Source organism: Phyllostomus discolor, chromosome 8 (assembly GCF_004126475.2).
Source record: "Phyllostomus discolor isolate MPI-MPIP mPhyDis1 chromosome 8, mPhyDis1.pri.v3, whole genome shotgun sequence".
In the NCBI taxonomy this organism is placed as follows: domain Eukaryota; kingdom Metazoa; phylum Chordata; class Mammalia; order Chiroptera; family Phyllostomidae; genus Phyllostomus; species Phyllostomus discolor.
Window position 1 is genome coordinate 42,884,852 of NC_040910.2, and position 24,728 is coordinate 42,909,579.

General features: G+C 50.3%; 1 protein-coding gene across 6 annotated transcripts in view; it reads left to right on the forward strand.

Moving 5' to 3' along the window:
- PDE4A (phosphodiesterase 4A) overlaps positions 1–24,728 on the forward strand; it is a 45,783-nt gene that overhangs the window by 13,586 nt on the left and 7,469 nt on the right. For 2 of the 6 annotated variants that reach the window (XM_028519054.2, XM_028519052.2), the window contains 7 exons: positions 15,688–15,879; positions 16,755–16,791; positions 16,897–16,967; positions 17,729–17,778; positions 17,970–18,082; positions 21,567–21,660; positions 23,341–23,564. In XM_028519054.2, coding sequence (XP_028374855.1) covers positions 15,688–15,879; positions 16,755–16,791; positions 16,897–16,967; positions 17,729–17,778; positions 17,970–18,082; positions 21,567–21,660; positions 23,341–23,564 — 781 coding nt within the window. Of the gene's footprint in view, positions 1–2,814; positions 3,164–3,914; positions 4,620–15,687; positions 15,880–15,979; positions 15,999–16,754; positions 16,792–16,896; positions 16,968–17,728; positions 17,779–17,969; positions 18,083–19,647; positions 20,072–21,566; positions 21,661–23,340; positions 23,565–24,728 lie in introns of those variants that run through there. The other 4 variants (XM_036032324.1, XM_028519055.2, XM_036032325.1 and 1 more) reach the window with 4 other exon arrangements.

A 24,728-nucleotide genomic window follows, 5' to 3' on the forward strand; every position in this document is an offset into this window, starting at 1 on the left:
GGGTGTCTGAAGGGTGAGGGTGATAAGCAGAGGGAACAGCCAGTGCAAAGGTTCTGAGGTGGGAGTGTGTCTGATGTGTTAGAGAAAAAGTCGGGAGGCAAATGTGGCCGGGGCAGAGTGGGCAAGGGGTGAGTGAAGGGAAATGAGGCTGGGAGGTGATGGGGTGGCTTGTGTAGGGCCTGTAGGCGGTGGTCAAGTTTGGCTTTGGGCCTCCATTTACATCTAACTTCCTAGGAAGGGACAAAGTTCACTGGGCTGAAAGGAAAGTCTACTGGCTCCCAGTCCATGGCGTCAGACCACTGGATTTATAACCCAGGTCTGCTCCTTTCGAGCTGAGTGTCCCTGGCCAAGTCATTTCTCTCGGGGCCTTGGCCTTCCCATCTCTGAAATGGGCCTCTAAGGAACCATAATTCCCAAAGTCTGATGTGAAGGAACAGCAAAACAATTCAGGGACATCTAAGGGCAGGTAAAACATGAATGTCTTTCCTTTCTGTTTGTACGTGAACCAAGGGATCCTGGTGGCTGCAATGAGTCTTAACCAATTTAGAGCAGGAGTTGTCACCCCAGAGCAATTCTGTTCCCCAGGGGGTAGGTGGCAGTGTCTGGAGACATTTTAGTTGGCATGACTGAGGGGCTGCTACTGTCATCTTGTAGGGAGAAGCCAGGGATTCTGCTACTGCTAAGAGCACACAGGACTGCCCCGCGGACAAAAGATTATCAGGTGCCAAATGTCAATAGTGCCCAGGTTAGGAAACCCTGCAATCCCAACGAAGTGGTGTTACCTGTGTGGGTACAAAGTTTGGTTCTTGGGGTACATGTGCAGAAAAAAATTATGCACAAAGCCCCATATACATATAGTACATAAATATACAGTGTATCTGTGGTATTAACATTTCATAGAGGACTGGGGGGAGGGATGTCTAAAAAGCTTCTCCTTAGGGAGGCACTAATGAAATACAGGGTGACAAATGCTGGTCTAGAGCCTGGATCAGCCACTCTCAGGCTGTGTGACTTTGAGCAGGTTGTGTCTCTCTTACCGTTTTCCCAATCTGTAAAGTAGGGACAACGCTTTGCAGGTGTTTTGTGAAGACTGAATGAGATCATAGCTAGAGGTGCCAAGTCTCAGGGAGCACTCTGAAGGTTTGCTGCTGTAATCGTGGTCATTGTCATCATCTGTGTCCCCTGACTAGTACTGGGGCTGGCACATTACAAGCTCTTCACAAGTGTTCTGTTAAATAAGTTATAAATAACAACTCACATTCAGTGAGTGCTTACTATGTCCAGACACATTTCTGAGCCGTTTATGTGCCCATCCATGAGGTGTGTAGTATGAAACCCATTTTATAAGTGGGAAAACAGGTTTGGTGAAATGACATGACTGTCCCAAGGTCAAATGACTAGGTGCCAGAGGCCAGACTTGAGCCTGGGTCATCCGACTCTGAGCCCCATGATAGTGAAGCCAACAGGCAGAAAAGTATTTACAGAGGTGGTACCCTAAAACAGAGATTGGCCCATTTTTCTTATTTAAAACAAGCTTCTCCCCCTTTTCTAACCCCTAAAAGGCACAGACAGGTTGGAGTAGGCTCCAGAATTATAACCAGGTTGCTGACTTTGTTCAAGGGTGTTCACCTCTCCGAATCCCAATTTCCTCATCTGTGAAGGGGGACAACAGGCCCCCCAGAGTCACAGTGGTTGTGCATGCAGAGCCACCACAGGGGGCGGGGCCCAGAAAGTCCTCATGCCTGTGCACAACTGCGCCTGCGTGGGAGTCCGCACTGAGGGGAGGTTGGGTCTTGGGGTCACCTCATGAGCTGTGAGGGCCCCCATTCTAAGAGGTGCCTCAGAGATTCTAAGGAGTGTCTTGGGGAGGTGAGCACACTCAGATCACCCAAGGGTGCCTGAGTTGTAAGGCATGTCTCAGAAGCTGAGGTGGGTAATCTGGGGAGTTATCCAGGATTGTGGGTGCATCTTGGATTCTGGGAGTAGCCTAGGATTGTAGAACTGTCAGGAGTTGTGCCCCTGGGATTTATTGGGCACCTCAGGATTTGGGGGGCATCTCCATGTTATGAGAGGACTCTCTGAGTCTCAAGGTACCCCTGAGATTGTGTTAGGGAATCTCTGCATTTGTGGAGCCACTCAGGAATTAGGGGAACTCTGAGGGAATGTGAAAGCATCTGGGGATCTGTGAAGGACCCTAGAGTTCGGGGGTCCTCATGCCCATGTCTGTGCATATGGTTTGTGGCTGTGGGAGATTCCAGCAGCACTCCAAGCGGTCTCTGCATGACTCAGGGGACAAGGGGGACATCTGAGGGGCTGTAGCAGTGGTCCTGGGATCCAGATGAAGGAGTTTCTTATGGTTCTCAGAGCACCCCAGTCATTTGTAGGTGCATCATGGAATTTTTGAGTGCCCTTGAGGTTTGTGCTGATGTCTCAGTAACAATGAGGACACCACTAAGGGACATCTGGGAACCTCTCAGAACCCAGGGATTTGGGGGAGTATCCTTGGGTTGTGTGAGGGCGTCTCAGGGATAAGAGGGCACTCTCGGGGATTGTGGGGATGTCTGCAGGATTTGACCGCCTCCCCATCCCCCCGGGGCCTGTGAAGCCTCTTGACACCTTTAGGGGTTGTGAGAATGCCCCATATATTTTTGGGAGTGTGCCAGGTGTTTGTAGAGACGCTTCCGGAGAGTGTGAGGACGTCAGAGGGACTTCGGGGTGTCCCCGCTGCTGCCCTGCGGGCGTCCCAGTCCCGCCCCGCCCCAGGGGCGGCCCTAGCGGGAAGCCGGAAGGGCCGAGGCGGCCGGGAGGGGTGGGGCCCGTGGGCCCCAGGGCTGGGCGCCCGCCTGCATGGGCCGTGTGGGGCGGGCGGGCGGTGCTGCTCCCCAGCGCCCACAAGGCCGGGCCGCGCCCCTCCGCCCCCACCCCCGGCTATGGCGCGGCCCCGCCGCCTGGGCTGCATCCCCGAGCTGCAGCTGGCAGCCTTCCCGGTGGCGGTGGCGGAGGACGAGGCATTCTTGCCGGAGTCCCTGGCCCCACTGGCTCCCCGCTGGCCACGTTCACCTCCCTCCTCGCCCGTCTTCTTCGCCAGCCCGTCCCCGACTTTCCATAGGCGCCTTCGGCTTCTCCGCAGTTTCCAGGATTTCGGCCGCCAGGCGTGGGCTGGGTAAGTGTGCCCAGGTGGACGCGGGTTCGAGTCTCACCTGGCCACCTGGAGTGCGTAGATATCTGGAGTTCGTAGCTGGCTCTGTCCAGCCTCTTTTTTCCTCTTCAGTCACAAGACGGCGATAAAAAGTCATTCCTGCCCGCCAGGGTTGCCGTGGAGACATCTGATATGGCATGCAGTAGGCGCTCAATAAACTCCACACTCCTCCCATTTCCTGCAGCCTGAGGCTGCGGTCAGGCTTTGAGCGTGCAAGGCCAATCTGCCACCCAGGGTGATCTGAGCGCACGTGTTCAGTTCTGTTGGCCTCAGTCTACAGCCTGTGAAATGGGACCAGCGCTGCGCTCGGTATTGCTTTGCCATCAGGCTCCCTCCTGGGCACCGCGTGCACCTGGCACCGAGGCAAATGGAAGTTCCCTTCTTGGACATACCCGGGTCGGCTGCAGAGGCATGCCGGGAGGTTGGCAGCCTGGGCACAGGCTGGTGCTGGGGATTCTTAGGAGTCGGGAGAGGGTCTTCTGCTGGCCACTTTACCCTTTCTTTACCCCTACTCTCCGTACTCACTGGTTTATTACCAGAGTCCGGAGACACAGACTGCGAGAGGGTGCTCTGGGGACAGGACGTGAACCCGGCGGAAGAGCTAGGGGCAGAGAAAGAAGAGGAGGGTCGGGGCCTCTGGGAGCCCCGCATGGGGCCGGGGAGGGAGTGGGGGTAGGAATCAGTTCCTCTCTACGTTTTCTCTCAATGTCTCTGTCCCCTCTTCTCTCTGTTTCTCCTGTTTCTGTTCCACCCCGCCTCTCCCAGCTCCACCTCCGGCATCCGTTGTCCCTCCCCCGGGTTTTTGTCACCCGACCCCGCACTCCGCCCCCCCGGTGCGGGCGTCCTGTCCCTCCAGGAGCACAAGACGCTGAGATACTTCCAGAGGGCACTCACAGCTAGGCGTCGGGACTGGGAGGGGGTGAAGGCGGAGCCAGAGGCGGAGGCAGGGGATGAGGGTGGGCCCAAAGCTTGGGAAACCGTAGCCCCGGGAACTACCCCACTCCACCCCGCACCTCCCGGGAGAAGGGAGGTTGGCGGAAAGTGTGCGCAGAGTTCTGCCCAGCCCCACAGGAGGAGGCAAGCTCGGAGCCCGCCCTGGCGCTGCTGCAAACTTGAGGACGCCCAAACGCCCATGGCCTGGGGAGTCACCGGGGAGGGCGGGTGTGGAGGCGGTGCCGCTGCGGGCAACCACAGACACCTCAGGCCTGGCGAGCAGTGTGCGCAATACCACGGTGCGTGCAGCCGTCCCCATGCGCGCCCGGAGGGCGCTCGGCGCCCGTGCGCTCCAGAGCAGCCCGCCGGGCCCGCCCTGGCCCCGGACCCCTGCCCTAGCACTGTCCTCCTCGGGCCCTGAATCCCTGGTCCACTTCTCCTTCAACGACGAGGACATCTGTTGGCACCCTCCAGGCAGATCTGTCAGGTGGGTGGCCCGGGGCCAGTCCCCTCCTTTTCCACCAAAGGGCTCTGGCTGAGCGGTTGGGGGTGCCCAATCTGCCTTGGGGAGTCTCTAAAGTGGTTTTCAGCATCTGCCTGGAGCCCCATCCCCTTCCCTGGTCCTAAACATCTGGGTGCTTCTGAGGGCTTCCTGCAGGTGGTGTCTCTGAAAATGGGTGCTGGGTCCTGCCCCTTACTGCCTACCCAAGATGGGATCCCTTCACCCTTTTCATACCCCTAAACCTGGGCTTCTGGCACTCACCCTGGGAGCAACTATGAGTGTCCAGTGTCACCTGGGCTCCACTCCCAGGCCACCAGCCTCCAGTCAGGTCCTTCAGGCCTTACCCTTCCTTCCTCCTTGCTGGGGCTGCCAGTCTGAAAACCAAGTTGGGACGGGTGTGGGGAGGAGGTTCCTCTGGAACTCCTGGGGGGTAGTTAGAATCTACTGGAGAGTGGTAGGGTGGAAAAGTGGCCTTTAGGTTCTCAGAATTATTGGGGTACTCTAGCAATATTCTTGGTCCCCTTCAGACACCTGGATACACACACTTCACTTACACAGCTACATATGACACAAACAGACACATCCACACACAGAGTAGTCCGGATCTCCTGGCTGGTGGGGACACAGAGAACCCCGAAGTTGACCATGGCCCTGGGGGCACACAGAAGCCCTGGCCTTCTACAGCCTCTCTATGCTGCACTGCCTGCAGGAACACACTCTCCCTGCAACCCATGCCCAGGCCCAATTCCCACCTGCACATGGCCACACACAGGAACACCCCTCACACCCACTCAGGAAGCAGGGACCATCTCAGCACATGTGTGAGGCCCACAGGCACACCCGCACACACTCCATGGACTCAAAGACACAGATCTGCACAAGCTCTGTGAACACCCAGACCCCACTCAAACACACAGGTGTGGAAATCCACACAGACCACCTACATGCACATGGGTGCCCTGGAACAGCTCCTACAGTTAACCCCATTGACAACTGTGTCACCTGGCACCATGTGCCTGCCCTTAACCTCCATGTGACCTTCACAAAACAAATGCCAGGCCTTTCCATGAAGGCTGCTTGGCACCTCCTACAAGGGAGTCAGTCGGAGTGGGACACAGCCTGGGGAGATGCCAGGCCTGCCTGGGAGGAGACAGACCCCAGTGATTGAGCATGCAGATTTGTAGGGCTGCCCGGGTTTGCACCCTTGTTCTGTCACCAGCCACATTCGATATTTATCCTCTCTGAGTCTGTCTGTCTGTCTGTCTGTCTCTCTCTCTCTCTGGAAAATGGGATGAGTGTGTGTCCAGGCACAGCACAGTGCCTAATGTGTGGCATTCCAGAGCAGTTGGCTACTTCCATTGTTGTTATGGTTTTACCAACTGAGACATGTCTCCTTTGGTTGCCACTCTCCAATCCTCACCCCAGCTTGTTCATTTCCCACTCGGCCCTGCAGCAGAATTCTCTGAGTCCTGATTCTGTCCCTGGGCTGCACAGTCCTCCAGAGGGCCAATTTGATGCTCAAAAACTCAGGCAGACAGGACTAGAGGGGTCATGGCAGGTAGCAACTTGACCTGAGAATGCCACCAAGTGGTCAGCCTATTCCCGGGAGAGTCTTGTGCAGGTCATTTCCCTTCTGGTGGAGTGTCTGGGCATGTAGCTGTGATGTCAGGGCTTCTTGGCTGTCCTTGACTCTAGTTTGTGGCTTTGTGTCCCACTGGGACATCTCTAGTGCAGACTCTAGCCTGATTTTGGGTCACCCTGAGCTGCAGGCCAGGAAGGGGTGCAATTCTCACAGCCTGGGGGTCCACTTCTGGGGGGGTAGCTGAGACCCCCTCACTCTCAGGCTACAATTCAACAGGCTGAATCTCCTATCTCCCCTTCTGCAGCCTAGGGGACATGTCTCCTGGAAGCACAAACAGTGGGGCCCCAGGGAGCCTCTTCCCATCCCTGCCTCTGGGCTCCTGCTTACAGTAAGTTGAGTCCCCTGGGGCTGCAGTATCTGCTCCAGATGCTACTAGTTTGTCCTCTGGGCCTTGGGTCTCAGAACTTCCCTGAACTGTACTTCAGTTCCTGGGGCAGGGGAGGGGTCCTCTCTACATTGATAGCTCCACTCCCCTAAACAGTGGCATTCAGAAGAACCCCAAAATCCAGGCTGGACCTTGGGAGACAGGACAGGATTTTCAGGCAATGAGGCTACCAACCCCTTGCTGCCCTTCTGTGCCTGTCTTTTTTTTTTTTTTTTTTTTTTATTTATTTTTTTTTTATTTTAACTTTTTTTTTTTTTTTTTGAGAGAGAAGAGGAGAGAGAGAAACATCAATTTGTTGTTCCACTTATTTATGCATTCATGGGATGATTCTTGTATGTGCCCTGACCCTGGATCGAACCTGCAACCTTAGCATGTCAGGACGATGCTCTAACCAACTGAGCTACCTGGTCAGGCCCGTGTGCCTGTCTTCTTAATGAACCAAGATGTTAACAGAACCCAACTCACAGAGTTGGTGGGAGACATACTGGGCTCATGTGCATAAAGCACTCGACAATGCCATGCCAAGTGCTCAGTAAGTGTGTTGTTATCACTATACACCTGAAAGGGTTAACCTGGCACCCAGCACACAGCAGGTGCTCAGTAACCGGGCTTTATCTTCAAAGGCTCTAGTTCTTGATTAAGTATTCCATCTTAAGAATGTGTGTGTTTTTTAAATTTCTTTCAAAGATTAACATATTAAAGTCTTCCTTTACATTATACTTTTGTATGAAGTTTTTACTGTGGTAATATATAAATAACATAAAATTTCCATTAATCATTTTTGAGTATACGATTTGTATCAAGTGCACTCACATTGTTGTGAAGCCATCACAACCATTCACCCCAGAACTTTTTCATCTTCGAAAACTGAAACTGTTCCTGTTAAACACTAACTCCCCTGGCACTCACCATTCTACTTGCTATCTCTATGAATCTGACTCCTCTAGGGATCTCGTATGAGTAGAATTGCACCAATCCACAACAGATTGCATCATTTGTTGAAAAGACTCCTTTTCCCATTGAATGGTCTTGGTACACACGTCAAAATATTTTGACTGTATATATGAGGCTTTATTTCTGGGCTCTCTAATGGATTCCATTGGTCTACATGTCCTTTTTTATTTGACTTATTTCATTTACCATGTTTTCAAGGTTCATCCATGTTGTAGCACGTGTCAGAATTTCCTTCCTATTTAAGACTGAATAATATTCCTTTGTATGTATATCCACCTCTCTATCCAGTCACCCACTAATGGACCATGAGTTATTTCCACCTTTTGGCTCTTGTGAATAATGCTGCTATGGACATTGGTGTACAAGTAACCGAGTCTTTGCTTTCAATTCTTTGGAGTGTATATATACACCTAGAAGTAGAACTGCTGGATCACATGATGCAGTCAAACCTTGGTTCTTGAATGTCTCCCATCTTGAACCATCTTGATCTTGAACAATTTGGTTCTTCAACAGCCTTCCAGAACAAATTAACTTCAAGAACCAAAGTTCCACTGTAATTCTATACTTATATTTCCTTTTTTTAATTTTATTTATTTATTTTTAGAGAGAGGGGAAGGGAAGGAGAAAGAGAGGGAGAGAAACATCAATGTGTGGTTGCCTCTCACATGGCCCCCACTGGGGACCTGGCCTGCAACCGAGGCATGTGCCCTGACTGGGAATTGAACCAGTGACCCTTTGGTTCACAACCCATGCCCAATCCACTGAGCTACACCAGCTAGGGATACACTTATATTTCTGAGAAGCTACAAAACTATTTCCCACAGTGGCTGTATCACTTTACATTCTCACCAGCAATGCGTATCTCTTTGAATACGTCTTTTCATGTTGTCACCAACACTTGTTATTTTTCTTATCTTTCTTTTTAAATTTTTCCCTTTTTATTTTTATTTAATTTTAATTGTTGTTCAAGTAGTTTTCTGCCTTTTACCCCCATCCCAACCCACCCCCCAGCCCTCCCCCCTGTCCCATTCCCACTCCCTCTTGTTTTCATCCATGTGTCCCTTATACTTGTTCCTGCAAACCCTTCCCCTTTCCCCCTGAAATTCCCTCCCCTCTCTCCTCTAGTCACTGTCAGCCTAATTTTTTCCTTTTTTTAAAGATTTTTTTATTGCCCCGATTTAATCTTTTTCTGTGTTTATTTTTAAAGATTTTATTTATTTATTTTTTTTAGAGAGAGGAGAAGGGAAGGTGAAAGAGATGGAGAGAAACATCAATGTGTGGTTGCCTCTCACACATCCCCCATTGGGGATCTGACCTGCTACCCAGACATGTGCCCTGACTGGGAATCTAACCGGTGACCCTTTGATTCACAGGCTGGCACTCAATCCACTGAGCTACACCAGCCAGGCTTTTTCTGGTTGCTGTTTCTTTTAAGATTTTATTTATTGCCCTGGTGTGGCTTGGTGGATTGGGTGTCATCCCACAAACCAAAAGGTTGCTAGTTCAATTCCTGGTCAGGGTACATGCCTGGGTTGTGGGCCAGGTCCCCCACTGGAAGCATGCAAGAGGTAACTGATTGATATTTCTCTTTCACATCAATATTTCCTCCTCTCTCTTTCTTCCTCCCTTCCCCTCTCTCTAAAAATAAGTAAATGCTTTTTTAAAATGCAACTGATTTTTGAATATTAATTTTTGTATCCTGCTATTTTACTAATTCACTTATCAGTTCTAATAGTTCTAGGGAATCTTTAGGGTTCTCTCTCTATAGTATCATGTCATGTGCTAATAACAGATTTACTTCTTCCTTTTCAATTTCCTTTTATTTCTTTTTCTTGTCTGATTGCTGTGGCTAGGACTTTTAATACTATGTTGTATAAAAGTCATGATAATGGACTTCTCTGTCTTGTTCTTGATTGTAAGGAAAACACTTTTAGCTTTTCACCACTGAGTATGATATTAGCTGTAAACTTGTCATATATGACCTTTATTATGTTGAGATAAATTCCATTTCCACTTTGCTGAGAGTTTTTATCGTAAATGGATGCTGGTTTTTGTAAAATACTTTTACTGCATCTATTGAAAAGATCATACAATTTTTATCCTTCATTATGTTATGTTGCACATCATGTAAGTTTTTATGTATTGAACTTACCTTGCACCCCAGGAATAGGTTTCACTTGATCATAGTGTTTGCTCTTTGTAATGTATTGCTGAATTGGGTTTGCAAGTATTTTGTGGAGGATTTTTGCACCTATGTTCATCAGGGATAATGGCCTATAGTTTTCTCTCTCAGTGTCTTTGGTTTTAGAATTAGGGTAGTGCTGTGCTCATAAAATGAGCTTGGGAGACTTCTGTAGAATTTTTTTGGAATAGTTTGAGAAAAATGTTTGAATGTTGGGTAAAATTTACCTGTGAAGCCAGCAGTCCAGGACTTTTGTGTGTTGGGAGTTGTTTTTTATTGCTGATTCAGTTTCGTTAGTAGTTATTGGTCTGCTCAGACATTCATTTCCTCTTGACTCAGTCTTGGAAGATCATATATTTCTAGCAATTTATCCATTTCTTCCAGATTGTCCAACTTGTTAGCACATGATTGTTCATAGTATTTTCTTATAATCTTTTGTGGCGTCAATTGCCACTTCTTTTCTTTCATTTTGATTTTATTTATTTGGACCCCTTTTTTCTTGATGAGTGTGGTTAAAGTTTTATCATTTTTATGTATCTTTTAAAAACACTAGCTCTGGGTTTGATTTTATCTTTTGTGTTGTTTTCTTAGACTCTATTTTGTTTATTTCCATTCTGATCTTTATCATTTTCTTCTTTCTACTCACTTTGGGCTTTGTTTGCCCTTATTTTTCTAGTTCCTTTAGGTATAAGGTTAGATTGTTTATTTGTGATTTTTCTTGTTTCTAGAGGTAGGCCTGTAATACTATGAATTTTCCTCTTGGGACTTCTTTTATTGTGTCCCATAGATTTGGGGCCATTGTATTTTCACTTTCATTTGTCTCAAGGTATCTTTTTTTTTTTCCTAAGGAAGATTGTAGGCCTAGGTTTACAAACATTTTTATTTTATTTTATTTTATTTTATTTTATTTCATTTTCAGAGAGAGGGGAAGGGGAAGAAGAAAGAAAGAAACATCAATGTGTGGTTTCTTTCCTCTCAAGGGCCCCCTACTAGGCACTTGGCCTGCAACCCAGGCATGTGCCCTGTCTCAAGGTATCTTTTAATTTGTTCCTTGATCTGCCCTGGCTGGTGTGGCTCAGTGGATTGAGTGCCACCTGTGAGGGTTACAGGTTGGATTCCCAGTCAAGGCACATGCCTGGGTTGCAGGCCAGGTCCCTAGTTGGGGGTATGCAAGAGGCAACCACACATTGATGTTTCTCTCCCTCTTTGTCTCCCTCTCTTCCTCTTGCTCCAAAAATAAATAAATAAAATCTTTAAAACGTTTTTCTATAATCTTTATTAACTTTTTTCCTTTGTTTTTTATTTCTTTCCTTGTTAACTTCTTTATTGCTTAATAGCATGTTATTTAGCCTTCGGTTGTGTGTGTTTTTCAATGTTCTTGTAATTAATTTCTAGTTTCATACCATTGTGGTTAGAGAAGATGCTTGATATGATTTCAATCTTCCTAAATTTATTGAGACTTGTTTTGTGACCTAACATGTGTTCCATCCTGGAAAATGTTCCATGTGTGCTGGAAAAGAATGTATATTGTACTGTTTTGTGATGAAATGCTCTAAAAATATCAATTAAGTCCATCTGGTCTAATGGGTCATTTAAGGCCACTGTTTCCTTGTTGATTTTCTGCCTGGATGATCTATGCAGTGATATCAATGGGGTGTTAAAGTCCCCTACAATTACTACGTTAGATCTTTTCCTTTAAGTTCGTCAATAGTTGCTTTATATATTTATGTGCCTCTACATTGGGTGTGTAACTGTTTACAAGAGTTATATCCCATTGTTGAATTGATCCCTTTATCATTATGAAATGTCCTTCTTTGTCTCTTTGTTATAGCCTTTGTTTTAAAGTCTACTTTGTCTGGTATATGTATTGCTACCTCAGCTTCTTTTTTGTTTCTATTTGCGTGAAGTATCTTTTTCCATCTCTTTACTTTTAGTCTGTGTGTGTCTTTTCATCCAAAGTGGGTCTCTTGTAGACAGCATGGCTCTTGTATGGGTCTTATCCATTCAGCCACTGTAGCTTTTGATTGGAATAGTTAATCCATTTACATTTAAACGACTATTGATAGGTACATAGTTATTATCATTTTATTATTCATTTGTATATTCTTTCCCCCCCTTCTTTCTCTTAAAGAAGTTCCTGTTACATTCTTGTAATACTGGTTTGGTAGTGATAAACTCCTTTAGCTTCTTCTTGTCTGGGAAGTTCTTTATCTCTCCTTCGATTCTAAGTGATAGCCTTATGGATAGCATAGTCTAGTTCATAGGTCCCACTTTGAATATTTTGTGCCAGTCCCTTCTTGCCTGCAAAGTTTCTGTTGAGAAATCAGCTGACAGTCTTATGGGAGCTCCCTTGTAGGTAATTTACTGCTCTTCTCTTGCAGTTTTTAAAATTCTCTTTTGTCTTTAACCTTTAGCATTTTAATTAGCCTTGGTGTGAGTATCTTCAGATTTATCTTGTATGGGATTCTCTGAGCTTCCTAGACTTGTATATCTATTTCCTTCACCAGGTTAGGGAAGTTTTCAGTCATTATTTCTTCAAATAGCTTTTCAATCCCTTGCACTCTCCCTCTTCTCTCTCTGGTATCCTTTTTTTTTTTTTTTAAGATTTTATTTATTTATTTTTTAAGAGAGGGAATGGAGGGAGGGAGAGAGAGACAGAGAGAGAAACATCAATCTGCGGTTGCTGGGGGTCATGGCCTGCAACCCAGGCATGTACCCTGACTGGGAATTGAACCTGCAACACTTTGGTTTGCAGCCCGCGCTCAATCCATTGAGCTACGCCAGCCAGGGCTTTCTGGTATCCTTTTGATGTAAATGTTCATATGGTTGATGTTGTTCCAGAGGTCCCTTAAACTGTCCTCACTTTTTTTCATGATGGAACTTGTTTGGTAATTTATTTTTAAATTACAATACTAATGAAGAATCTCAAATATACAAATATGGAGTCCAGTATAACAAATATCCATTTGCCTTCTTTACTTATCTTCCTCTATCCATTCACAAACTTCCTCAGAAGTAACCTTTATCATGACTCTGTGTTTAAAAGCATACCTGAAGAGCCCTGGCTGGTATTGTGGATTGAGCACCAGCCTAAGAACCAAAGAGTCACCAGTTCAATTCCCAGTCAGGGCACATGCCTGGGTTGCAGGCCAGGTCCCCAGTGGGGGGTGCACAAGATACAACCACACATGGATGTTTCTCTCCCTCTCTTTCTCCCACCCTTCCCCTCTCTCTAAAAATAAATAAATAAAATCTTTAAAAGAAAAGCAGCCTCTGAAAGTAGATTGGGTGATGTGCTGAAGTTTTTATTTATTTATTTATTTATTTATTTATTTTGGATTTTTTTCCTGAAGTTTGTTTTTAAAGAAGTTTGAATTTTTTTACTTTAAAATTTCTGGCTTCTTTCCTAAAATTGGAATATCTGATTACTCTGGGCCCCAGCTCCACTCCGCTTTCGGTGTTGGTGTTGGTTGCCTGGCCCTTTTTAACCTTTTTTTCTAATGGAAGTAATATGTTCTGATGGGGGCCATATGTTTTGGGGGCAGAGGGCACCAGTTAATGTTTTGGTCTAAGGAGCCACAAGACCTGGTTTTGAATTCCATCCCCATCATGGTCTTGCTGTGTGACTCAGAACTGATAACCATTCTCCTCTCTGAACTTTGTTTTTCCTCTGTAAGAGTCAGTGAAGTCCCTCCATCCTCCCCACACCCCAGAAGTAGACTAGAAATACAGCTCAAGATATGGCAGGTGTCATCACTTGCCTGTTCTAGGAGACTTCAGAGATTTCTTAGTAGGGGGACTATTCAAATACCATCTTATGCTGATTTGCAATTGGTAGGACTGGAAAGGGGGGTTTCCGTTTCCTCCCCCTACTCCTTTGGACCCCCCAGAGGGTGGCCTGAAGTCTACTCACTAGCCTTACCCCCTCCCTGTAACGGTGGTGAGAGCACCCAGAGGGCAGTGGCCTTCTCACACTGCAGGCACACAACTCCCATTCTCAAATTCAGTTCTCCATGTCAGCTGCCTTGCTGAGTCCAGTCCCCAGGTGGCACGTATGGAGCTGGGGAACTTAGAATTGCCAGTATTTTCTGAGTTCTGTGCCAGGCACACGGTTCTGAGCATTTTACCTGTGCTAATGCTGCTCACCTGGATGACTCGAGGCAGGTGGTTGTTGTGTTCATTATGTGGATAAGGAAACTGAACCTCAGTTATTTTCTCCAAGTCAGATAGCTGGGAAGTAGTATGTAGCCAGCATCTCCCTGCCTCACCCTAAGGTCTTGGTCTTGCCAGTGCCCCCAGGCAGGGGACCCCTGTCTCCCTTCTCTGTAGCTGTGTCTCTGTCCTAGGCTGTGTCTCCATTCCAGCCACACCAGCTTCCCTGCTGGACCTAAAATGAAACCCGAATCCTGCCCCAGAGCTTTTGCTCTTGCTGTCCCCTCACGCAGGCGTGCTCCCTCCCACCTCCTGACCCACGGCCTTCCTTGCCAGCTTTCCGGCCCCGCTCAGATGTCCCCTCCTCAGACAGGCCTGCTTCCACCGCGGCAGCCGAAATCAGCTCTCCAGTCAGTGGCAGTCATCCACCCAGTTTAATTTCTGTAAGGCACAATCCAGTTCATGCATTCATGTGTTCATTTACATATATTATGATTCATTCAGTAAACATTTGCTGTGTGTCCACTGTGTGCCAGGCCAGGTTCTTGGCCCTAGTGATACAGCAGTAAACAAAAGCAGAGAAAAATCCCTGATCCGCAGTACTTCGTTCTATAAGGGAAAGCAAACAGTGCGGAAGTGAAATATAGATTATGTTCGAGAGGTACAGTTGCTTTAAGAAAGGGAAATATGAAATATCTGGGCAGGCGTGGGGGTTTTAGACACACTGATCAAGGGCGGCCTTCCTGAGGAGTCAGCATTTGAGCTGAGGCCTGAAGGAGGTGAACAGGGAGCAACTGGAGTTCTAGGCAGGGTGAACAGCCTGTGCAAAAAGGCCCTGGGGCAGAAACTGTGTGGAATGTCCAGGGAATAGTGAGGAGGCTATTGTGGCTGGAGCAGAATGAGTGAAGAGTAGAGGGGGAGGTCACGGGGCAGCGCCTTGTGGGCTGCGGTGAGGACTTTGGGTTTTCCTCATGGAGTAAGCTGGGGTCCTGAGCAGAGGAAGGATGTGACCTGACTTGAGTGTTTACAGGCTCCTTTGGCTGCTGAGGGGGAAACAGACTGAGGGGCAAAGACAGGAGCCAGGGCCCTGGCCAGGTTGCTCCGTTGTTTGGAGCATTGTCCTGTGCACCATAACGTTGTAGGTTTGATTCCCAGTCAGGGCACATACCTAGGTCGTGGGTTCAACCCCTAGTTGGGGTATGTGGGTGGGGAAGCTGATCGATGTTTCTCTCTCTTTTCCTCCCTGTCTCTGGAAAAAAAAAAAAATAAGACTGGAGCCAGGGCCAGACCAGAGGTGACTGCGCTGGTCCAGGCAAGTGATCAGGAATGGTGGCCAAAGAGAGGCTGAGAAGTGTACCAATTCTGAGTAGATTTGGGCGGTGGGGCTGATTGGAGGTGCAGCATCAAGGAGGATCCCTCAAATTTTGGGGTGCGCACTGTTACTATGTTAACCTGTTTATCCAGTCCTCCCCGTGTCGTCTCTGTGAGGGCAAGTCACGTTCTGTCTGGGTCACAGCGCTATTGCCAGCACCTGCAACAGGGCCTGGTTCACAAAGTCTCTCAGTAACTGTTTGATTTCTGCAATTCCTTGTTTCCCAACTCTTTTGGGGTGTCTCTCTGTTTAGTGTCCTTTATCTACCCCTCATCTCTGCCAGGAATTCCTTTGGCCCCCTTGTTTCTCTTAACCTCCACAATGCCAGGTCAGTGCCCCTGACTGCATTTCTGCCTGCCACTGCAGCTTCGAGGCAGAGAATGGGCCCACAGCATCGCCCGGCCGCAGCCCCCTGGACTCGCAGGCGAGCCCAGGCCTTGTGCTGCATGCTGGGGTGGCCACCAGCCAGCGCCGTGAGTCCTTCCTCTACCGCTCAGACAGCGACTATGACATGTCGCCCAAGACCATGTCCCGGAACTCGTCAGTCACCAGCGAGGCGTGAGCACTCCCTAATCCCACCAGCCAGCTCTTCCAGGCCTGGCTCTATCACAAGCTGCCCTTCCCAGCAAGGAGGGGGGCACTGCCCAAGCCCCCAGACCTGTCCTCCCCAGAGAAGGGTAAACAACCCCCTTCCCCCTATCAAGGGCTTAGTCCCTTTATAGCATGTCCACCCAGTGAGTGCCCCCCATCTCTGCCCCCCACCCAGCCACACTGAGCCCCTCCCTCAGTTTCAGGCCCCACTCTTGTCCATGTAGTCCCCACCCACCCACCCTACCCATTGGCTGCTGGGGCCTGGCCCCACCTCAGCCTGTGTCTCTAACAAGGAGAGAGCAGTACCCCTCCCACCCCACCACTGAGCCCCTCCCTACCATAGCTTCCTCCCAGTGTCCACCTCTGCTGAGCTTCCTCCAGTCTTTCCTAAGCCAGGCCCCCTTACCATGACCACCTACTGAGGCACGAGCATCCCCTAGACCTGCTCAATTCCCTCCCCTCTCATTGAATCCCCCAGCCCTGCCCTTACCCATCAAGGTATCCACCTCACTGGCCCTCCACAAGCCCTTTCCTGCCCTACGCCCCTCCCCACCCACCCACTGCTCTCACCTGTATGTTCACCTCTCCACCACCCACCTGCACCCTTCTCCCTGGCCTCCATTTCCTTCAGGACCAGCCCTAGTGTGTGTTCACCCTTGTGAGGTGTAAATGCCCTCCCCCAACTGCATGGAGCCCCCTCCCTGCCTACCAGCCTCCCTGGGCCCCACCCCCACAGTGTCCACCCTAGAAAGTTGTTCCTCTGGCACCCCAACCCCAGTCCACTCAGGTCCTTTGGCACCCTGCTGTGAGGACCCCTGACCTACCCCTGTCCTTGATTATAGGTATGCCGAGGACCTCATTGTGACACCATTTGCCCAGGTAAGACCCCTCTCCTAAGGAGGGAAGGGGCTCCAAACCTTCCCCACACTTGGGGGAGGGGTCCAGCCCCAGCTACCCCCTCCTCACTGCCACCCCTGGTCCTAGGTGCTGGCCAGCCTCCGGAGTGTTCGCAGCAACTTCTCCCTCCTGACCAATGTGCCCATTCCCAGCAACAAGTAAGTCAGGCTGGGCCCCAGTGACCATGATCATGAGGCTGAGCATACCTGGGTTCCACTCTCAGCTCTGCTGCGTGACCTTAGGCAGGCACTTGATCTCTCTGAGTCTCTGTTCAGCCAACAGCTCCCACTTTGCCAGTAAACCATTGCAATTCCAATGCCCACAACACAGAAACCTTATAAACAAAGACCGAGGGGTCTGGATACAGGGTGATGAGGCCCATCCGCCCCAGCCTCGGGCCACTCCTGCCCTCATACCAGCTTCCTGGGCAGACAGCATCCTGTGGTGCCTCTGTACCTTCTCCATGAAATGGGAATTTAATACCTCCTCCATTAGATGGCTGCTGTGAGGGGTCCAGAGGATGATGTGTTAAAAGTGCTAGAACATTGCCCGGCACAGACTAAGTGCTCACTAAATAGGAATAGTTCTTATTTTGGGTCAGGGGTGTGGCTGAGAGCTGCCTGTGCCTCTGGGAGTCGGGGAGGGATGGTCAAGGAAGCAGGAACTTTGGAGACATAAGACCTAACCCTAGTGCTGATCAGCCATGTAGTCTCCAGGGAGCTGGTTCACCTCCTTGAGCCTCAGTTTCTTTGTCTGTAAAATGGGTTATTGTGGGGCTCTGTGAAAGGCTGCAATTAGAGTACATGGCAACATGCCTGGGACGCACTGAACGCTCAGAAAAAGGAATATCGGCACTATGCATGGAAAGGAGGTGGCAGGGACCTGGAAGGGCTGGCGCTGGATCCCTGTTTCATTGCAGGCGATCCCCACTGAGTGGCCCAACCCCGGTCTGCAAGGCCACGCTGTCAGGTAAATAAGCCCAGGGGTAGTGGAAAAGGGCCCTTCTTACTGTCCCGAGGGGGTCCCTCACCCAGGGTCGTTGACTCATCCCCTTTCCTAGCACCCCACTCACCTGGTTGACCGCCATCACCGTGGGCTGGGGCCTTTGTGGGTCTGCCTGTGGATCCTCTCATTCACCGCCCCTGCTGCCCCTTCTTCAGAAGAGACGTGTCAGCAGTTGGCCCGGGAGACGTTAGAAGAGTTGGACTGGTGTCTGGAGCAGCTAGAGACCATGCAGACCTACCGCTCCGTCAGTGAGATGGCGTCTCACAAGGTGTGCTGCCTGGCGGGGCCAACCCCTGGGTGGGGCCTGTGGGGTGGGACCAACAGCTTGGTGGAATCTGGGGAGGGAACCAGCCGTGGCGGTCGGGCCAATCCCTGGGCAGGGCCTGTGGGGTGGGGCCTGAGGCGGGGCTAATGACAGGGTGGGGGTCAGTGGGCAGGGCCAATCCGTAGATAGAGTCTGTAGGGTGGGGCAAGCCCTGGGCGGGACCAAGCCCTGGGCACAGCTCTGGAACTTCCAGCGGCTATGGATTTTAACTTCTCCCAAGACCTAGGGAGCCTGGTGCAGTGGGGAGAGGCGGCTGTGTGTCTGACTGTACATCTGTCCATAGCCATTCATCTTTCTTGGGGTGGAGTTGTGTGCTTGTATGGTCTACGGGTGTGTATCTGTGACTGTGAGTCTCTGTGGCTCTCAATTTGCTGGCTACATATTTGCAGCGCAGGGTTGGGTGTGTACCTAGAGGTTTGTCAGGAGTGGCGTAGAGATGTGTACCTATGGATGGTGTGTGGGTGTGCACAGGCAATATGCGGGAGTGCGTGGGTCTGTGATGGAGGGGTGTGTATGTCTACAGGTGTGAGTTGGTCCACACCTGTAGTGTGCATCTCCGTGTATTTGTGACTGTGTGTATGCACTCACGTGTGCTTGCAGGGCAGCAGGGGAGGGTGCAAGGCTTCTGTGCACAGCCGTGCAGACTGTGCATTGCACAGCTCCAGGGGCACCATTCAGAAAGTAGGCAGTGTGAATGACGCTTCCTGGGGTTGTGCAGTGTGGCGGCAGCCAGTGGGGTGGGGAGGATGCATCTCAGGAAATGAATGTGCAGGTGGGGGGTCTGTTGTGTTGGGGCGGTGCTTATGCCTGTGGGTGGAGATTTGTATGGAACTTACAAGCCTGAGGGCACTTGTGTCCCTGAGGGTGTATTGAGCATCTGAGAATGTGACTGTATCTCTGAATGTGAATCTGTGAGTGTGTATCTATGATGGGTGTGTATATGAGTGTGTAAGTATTCCCTTATGCATCTGTCAGGGTATGTTTGTGCCTAAGGCCACATGGGTGCTTGTGTTTGTTTGAAAGTCTCTAAAAGTATGTTGAGTATGTGTTTATAAGTGTGTGCAGTATCACAGTGTTTGTCCCTCCATGTGTGTCTCCATGTCTGGGTGTGGGTCTGTGTTCTTGGAAGGGGTGTGTCTGAAGGCATCTGTATCTCTGCATACACAGCTGTGTACCTATAAATGTGTTGCACATCAGAGTTGTGACTGTGTGCACAAGACTGAAAGCACCTGGGTATCTGTGTGTGTTCAAGTGTGTCAAGTGCCGACTGTGTTAGTGTGGAAGGTGTGTCTCAGAGTGTTTGTATGTGTGTGCATGCAGAGCATCTGAGTGTTTGTCTTTGTCTCTGGGTGTGTCCATGAAGGGGGTATGTCCTTGAGCGGGTGTGTACTGCTCTGCCTCTCCCGGCCCTACTTGGGTCCCGGCTGAGGTCTGTGGGCTCTGATGCCCCTTTAACGCCCCCCCACCCCCGGCACCAGCTGACATCACATGCAGCCTGCCAGTGCTGCAGTGAGCACGCACACACACAGGCACACACACAGAACCCAGAGCCTCTGAAGCTGCCTCTTGGGACCCTCACCCTTCCCCTCCATGGGCAGAGGTCCCTGGCCACCTCCAGTCGCTGCTGTGGGGGGGCCCATAGGGGCCAGGGGCTGGCAGACCATGTAACCCGGGCTGCTACCGGGAGCGCGGAGGGGAAGGGAGCCCCCAGCCCCGCTGGGCCGGCCCAGGCCCCTCCGCGGCTCCCCCTTCCACTGCCCACCCGCCCAGCACCCCACCCCCGTCCCAGACGGCGGCTGTTAACCCCAGGACTCCCCAAGCTCAGCCTCTGTGTGTGGCAGCCCTGAGCAGGGCTAAGACTCCAAGATGCCCTTGGTGGATTTCTTCTGCGAGACCTGCTCCAAACCATGGCTGGTGGGCTGGTGGGACCAGGTAGGGGACCTCACAGTGGTAGATGGGCAGGAGATCTGGGCTTGGCCCTCTGACCTCTGACCCTTCAACCCTGGTCTGGACTTGTGTGTGCAGCTGTGCACGTGTGTGGCCTGAAGATGAATGCTTCTAACTGTGGCTCTGTGTGTGGCCCAGGGCTAGGTATAAATGGTGGGTGGCTAGGGGTGGGGTCTCTCTGGGTGTGACTGGCAGTGCACACATGTGTATATATCTGTGATGGTGTGGGGCCGTCTGTCTGTATGCTTGTCTGCCTGGGTCATGGCGTGGCCCCATCTGAGGTCTTATGGCTCTGATTGTGGTGTTGTGTGTTGGGCATGTTTGTGAGTGCAAAACTGTGTGATTTTTCTGGGACATGTGACCCTGAATGTCAGTGACCACTGTGCTGTACATGCCCCTTGATTTGCATGTCTGGGCTGTGTGAACCATGTTACATAGGAATCTGTGTCTGTGTGCGGTTGGTGACTTTGTGGGTCCATCTTGCATGTGTCTGTGTTTCTCCCTTACTTTATGTGTGCCCAAGGTCTCCGGGCAGCACTGGCTGGAGTGAGTGCTCCATCCAGTGTGGGCTCTCAGGTTCACCCTTCCTACCTAGTGTCCCTCCTGTGTCTGTGGTCAGAGTCGGCTTCTGCTTTGGGGGTGCTTTGACAAAGCTTGGGGGTGGGGAGCTGATGCCCTTTCTCCTCCTTGCACAATGTCACAGCAGATGCTCTGTGAAGTGGCTTGGGGGGACCATGAAGGGCCCCTTAGCCGGGTTCTGGGTATACTCCATTCATCTGTGCATCTGGCCACCGCCTGTAGCTAGGGAAGAGGGGACTATATGGGAACCCCCTCCCCTGGGTGACCCAACTAGGGCTTCTTTAGCTCGCTATTGTCTCCTGACCCAGCCAAACCTTTTCTTCACCCAGAATTTGGGAACTGTGTTCCCTTCTTCCAGACCTGGCTGGGTGCTAGATGCTGGGGGCCAGGACCCCCAGGGCATGGTGTCGATGCTTCAGGAGACAGAGGCCAGCAGTAGGTCTGGGAGGGCAAGTGTTAAGGGGCCTGCGGCCTGCCTCCCTTTCCCCCAAGCTCAGCAGCTGGTTGGAGGGGGAGTTGCTAAGGAGACTCCCATCACCATGGCAATGGGATTCTCCTGATATCCCATTGGTTCCCTGTTAGTCAGGAGCCCCTCCCTTTCACAGGTGTTCCTCTGGCTCCTCCTTAGGGGGAAGAGTATGAGAGTATGGGGAGGGGAGCCCCCCTTCCTCAGGCAAGGAGGGATATGCTGGATCCTGACTCCTTAAGCCTGGGGACCCCCATCCAGAGCTGGGAGGAGAAGAGGGGCTGCCCCCTCCCCTCTGGCAGCCTGCTGGGAGCTGTTAGCTTAACAAGGAAGTGGGAGGGACTCATGGGGTCTTCAGAAGTTTCTTGGGTGAGGCTGACTTCCCCCATTTTCTGTGACCCCATCATTCCTTCCTTCTTGCCTCCTTCACCTTAGTTCAAGAGGATGCTAAACCGTGAACTCACACACCTGTCAGAGATGAGCAGGTCAGGAAACCAGGTCTCTGAGTACATCTCCACCACGTTCCTGGGTGAGTGAAGAGCAGCCTGAGGCAGGCGTACACACCTGGGCTGGAGGGGTCCCTATAGACCCCGTGGTCATATTGTCCACCTTTGCCCAACAGACCCTGACTTGAAACTTTCCAAAGGTCAAAGTCACCAGTTTAAGAGCTCCCATACTCATGATGCTCCCAAATTCAGTGGGACCCCAACTTCTATAAAACCCCACATTGAAAATTCTCTCCAAACTGAAAAACTCTCCCAGATTCAGCAGACCTCTGAAAATCATGACTCCCTCCAGAAAACCCAAACAAATAAAATTTCTAAACTTGAAAATGCCTCCAAGCTGCCCTGGCCAGATGGCTCAGTTGGCTGGAGTGGTGTCCTGTACACCAAAAGATCACAGGTTCGATTCTTGGTCAGGGCACATGCCAGGACTGTGGGTTTGATCCCTGGTTGGAGCACGTACAGGAGGTAACCGTTTCTTGTTTCTCTCTTGGATCAATGTTTCTTTCTCTTTTCCCTTCCCCTCTCTCTAAAAATCAACAAGCATATCCTGGGGTGAGGGTTAAATAAATAAATACATTGAGGGGGGATGCCCCCAAGCCAAAAATCCCACAACAGCCAATAGAAACTGCAAACTTGTATTCTTCCAAAATTTATGAGGGCCCCTCAAACTCAAGAAAGATGCCTAAACTCAGTGGGATTCTCAAATATAAGGGAATTTCTACCCTGAATAATCCATAAAAGACCCTGAACCTTTAAAAAACCTCCAAACTGAAAAGTCCCCAAAATTCAATAGAATCCCCAAATTTTTATGACCCCCTCAAATTCAGTTGACTCCTCAAACTTTAGATACCCCAGCTCAATAGAATTCTCAAGCATAAGAACCTGGAAGAGATTCCCTAAATATAGGAGAATTTACTAACTCAGTGGAACCCAAAGCTCAGGAGGACCTCTAATTCATCCTAACCTCTGAATCCAAGAGCCCAAGCTGAGGATATTCCCCACAAACTCAGGATAATTTTACCCTCATAATTTATCACCAAAGATCCCCAAAGTCAGGAGACTTGCCCCTCCCCACAAAGTTTAAGAAAAGGTTCTGATTTTCAAATACTCCCTCCAGTAGGGGTGTGGCATCCAAGTTCTGAGATCCAGCCAATGGGAGCATGGCATGCAAATGATCCCAGTTAGGCCCTGTCATTAACTAGAGGGCTCCAGGTCACAGTGGGTGGCCCTGGCTGGGCTCTGTAAGCCCTTGATAGTTAGGGAAAAGGGCTCCAGTGTCTGGCTACCAGGCATGCTGGTGTTACAGGGTAAGGGTCAGGGTCCATGGAGAAACCACCCGTCCCTTCCTCCTTCCAGCAATGTCTACCCCCACCAGCATTCTCTGTTACCAGGGAGGTGTCTTCCCATCCAGGGAAAGGTCCCTGCCTATTAGGGCAGACAGTGGCTCTCTCTAGCATTGCCACTGCAGCTCTAGCTTCTAGCAGGCCTTAAAGTCCCTACTGCAGCCCACAATCTCCAAGAAAAATTCCTACATCCCCTCTGGTGTCCAGCCTGTGGGGGTATTATGCTGGTTAGCAGCATAATACCCAGAAGGGAACTGCCCTCCTGGGTGAGACTTCCCAGAGAAAATGGCATGGGGGCTGAGGGGCAGATGAAGGAGTCTCTGAGGGGGACCAATGCTTGCTCTCCTCCATCTTCTACAGACAAGCAGAATGAAGTAGAGATCCCATCACCCACAATGAAGGATGGAGAAAAACAGCAAGCACCTCGCCAGAGACTCTCCCAGCAGCCTCCGCCCCCTGGGTCACAGTTCCAGCCCATGTCTCAGATCATGGGGGTGAAGAAGCTGATGCATAGTAGCAGCCTGACTGATTCCAACGTACCCCGCTTTGGGGTGAAGACAGATCAAGAGGAGCTCCTGGCCCAAGTGGGTGGGGACTCAGCAGGGACTGGGCTGAAGGGAGGCAGGGTTCTTGGGGAAGGACTGGGTGTTAGGTTAGCCTGAGATAAACATTGGGGTGTGCAGGTCCCTCAGCTATCCAAAAAGCACAGCATTCCCATGAAATCTTTCGTAAACACAAATGATGTAAAATGAAGAAGCAGTTATCATTAACATGTCTTTATTTCGTTTATGATCGAAACAATTATGTCCAGTTTTACACCAAATTTAACACCCTTACGAGCTCTCTTAAGCTTCTCTGATACCCTAGGACACATCTTGCTAATGGATGCACAAAATAAATTTGGGTAAAGCACAGATACTCGCAGACTCAGTTCAAAGCTCTGGTGACCGGATACTGGGTGTGGAGTGCAGTCCCTGGGGCGGGAGCTGGGCGGCGCTGCTCTCCCATTCAGGATGCTGCCGCCTCTGTAGCAGCTATTGCGAAACAAGCGCTGAACACTATTTTCTGTTTTCGATTTTTACCTTTTTTTGTAAAAGCAAAAATCCTCTTTGGGTTTCTTCCAGTTAGCAAAAACAGGTACTAATGTAGGTCTTTCGTAAAAGCCAGTGGCATAACGCGAACTTTCTGAGACTCTGAGGAGCAAGAGAGGGAGGAGCTAAGCAAGGCAGTGGTCTCAGCTCCGGTCCTGCCTCAGCCTGACCCCTCCTGGGGGTGGGGAGGCGGCTAGCCTGTGAACGTTGAGTCTGTCTTGAGGGAAGACTGTTGGCCTCTGTGTCAGTCACTGGCTGGGAGTGGTCCCCAGGGTGTTGGCATCATCCCGTCATGTAGTTTCTTCAGGGGCAAAAACAGTTTTCTGGAGAATGGGGCAGCTGTGAGCCTTAGAAGCAGCAGTCCCAGCAGCTTGGAGATGGGAGCAGTGGCCAGTAAAAGGGACATGGACAGAGCCCCTATAGTGTGCACTGCAGGCCAGACCTGTGTTTGGCTCCTGGCTCTTCCAAGAGACCTTGAGGCAAGGGTCTCTCACACTGATTTGTACAATAGGCGTGATACTCTCAGTAGCTTGCTGAGCTGTCATGTATAGCAACCTTCTGCGAGCTGACACACCAGTGCTACCCAGCATTGATTGAGCACCTGCTATGTGCTGGCACTGTTCTGGATCCTCGGAAGACATGGAAAGTTGGCCTGTG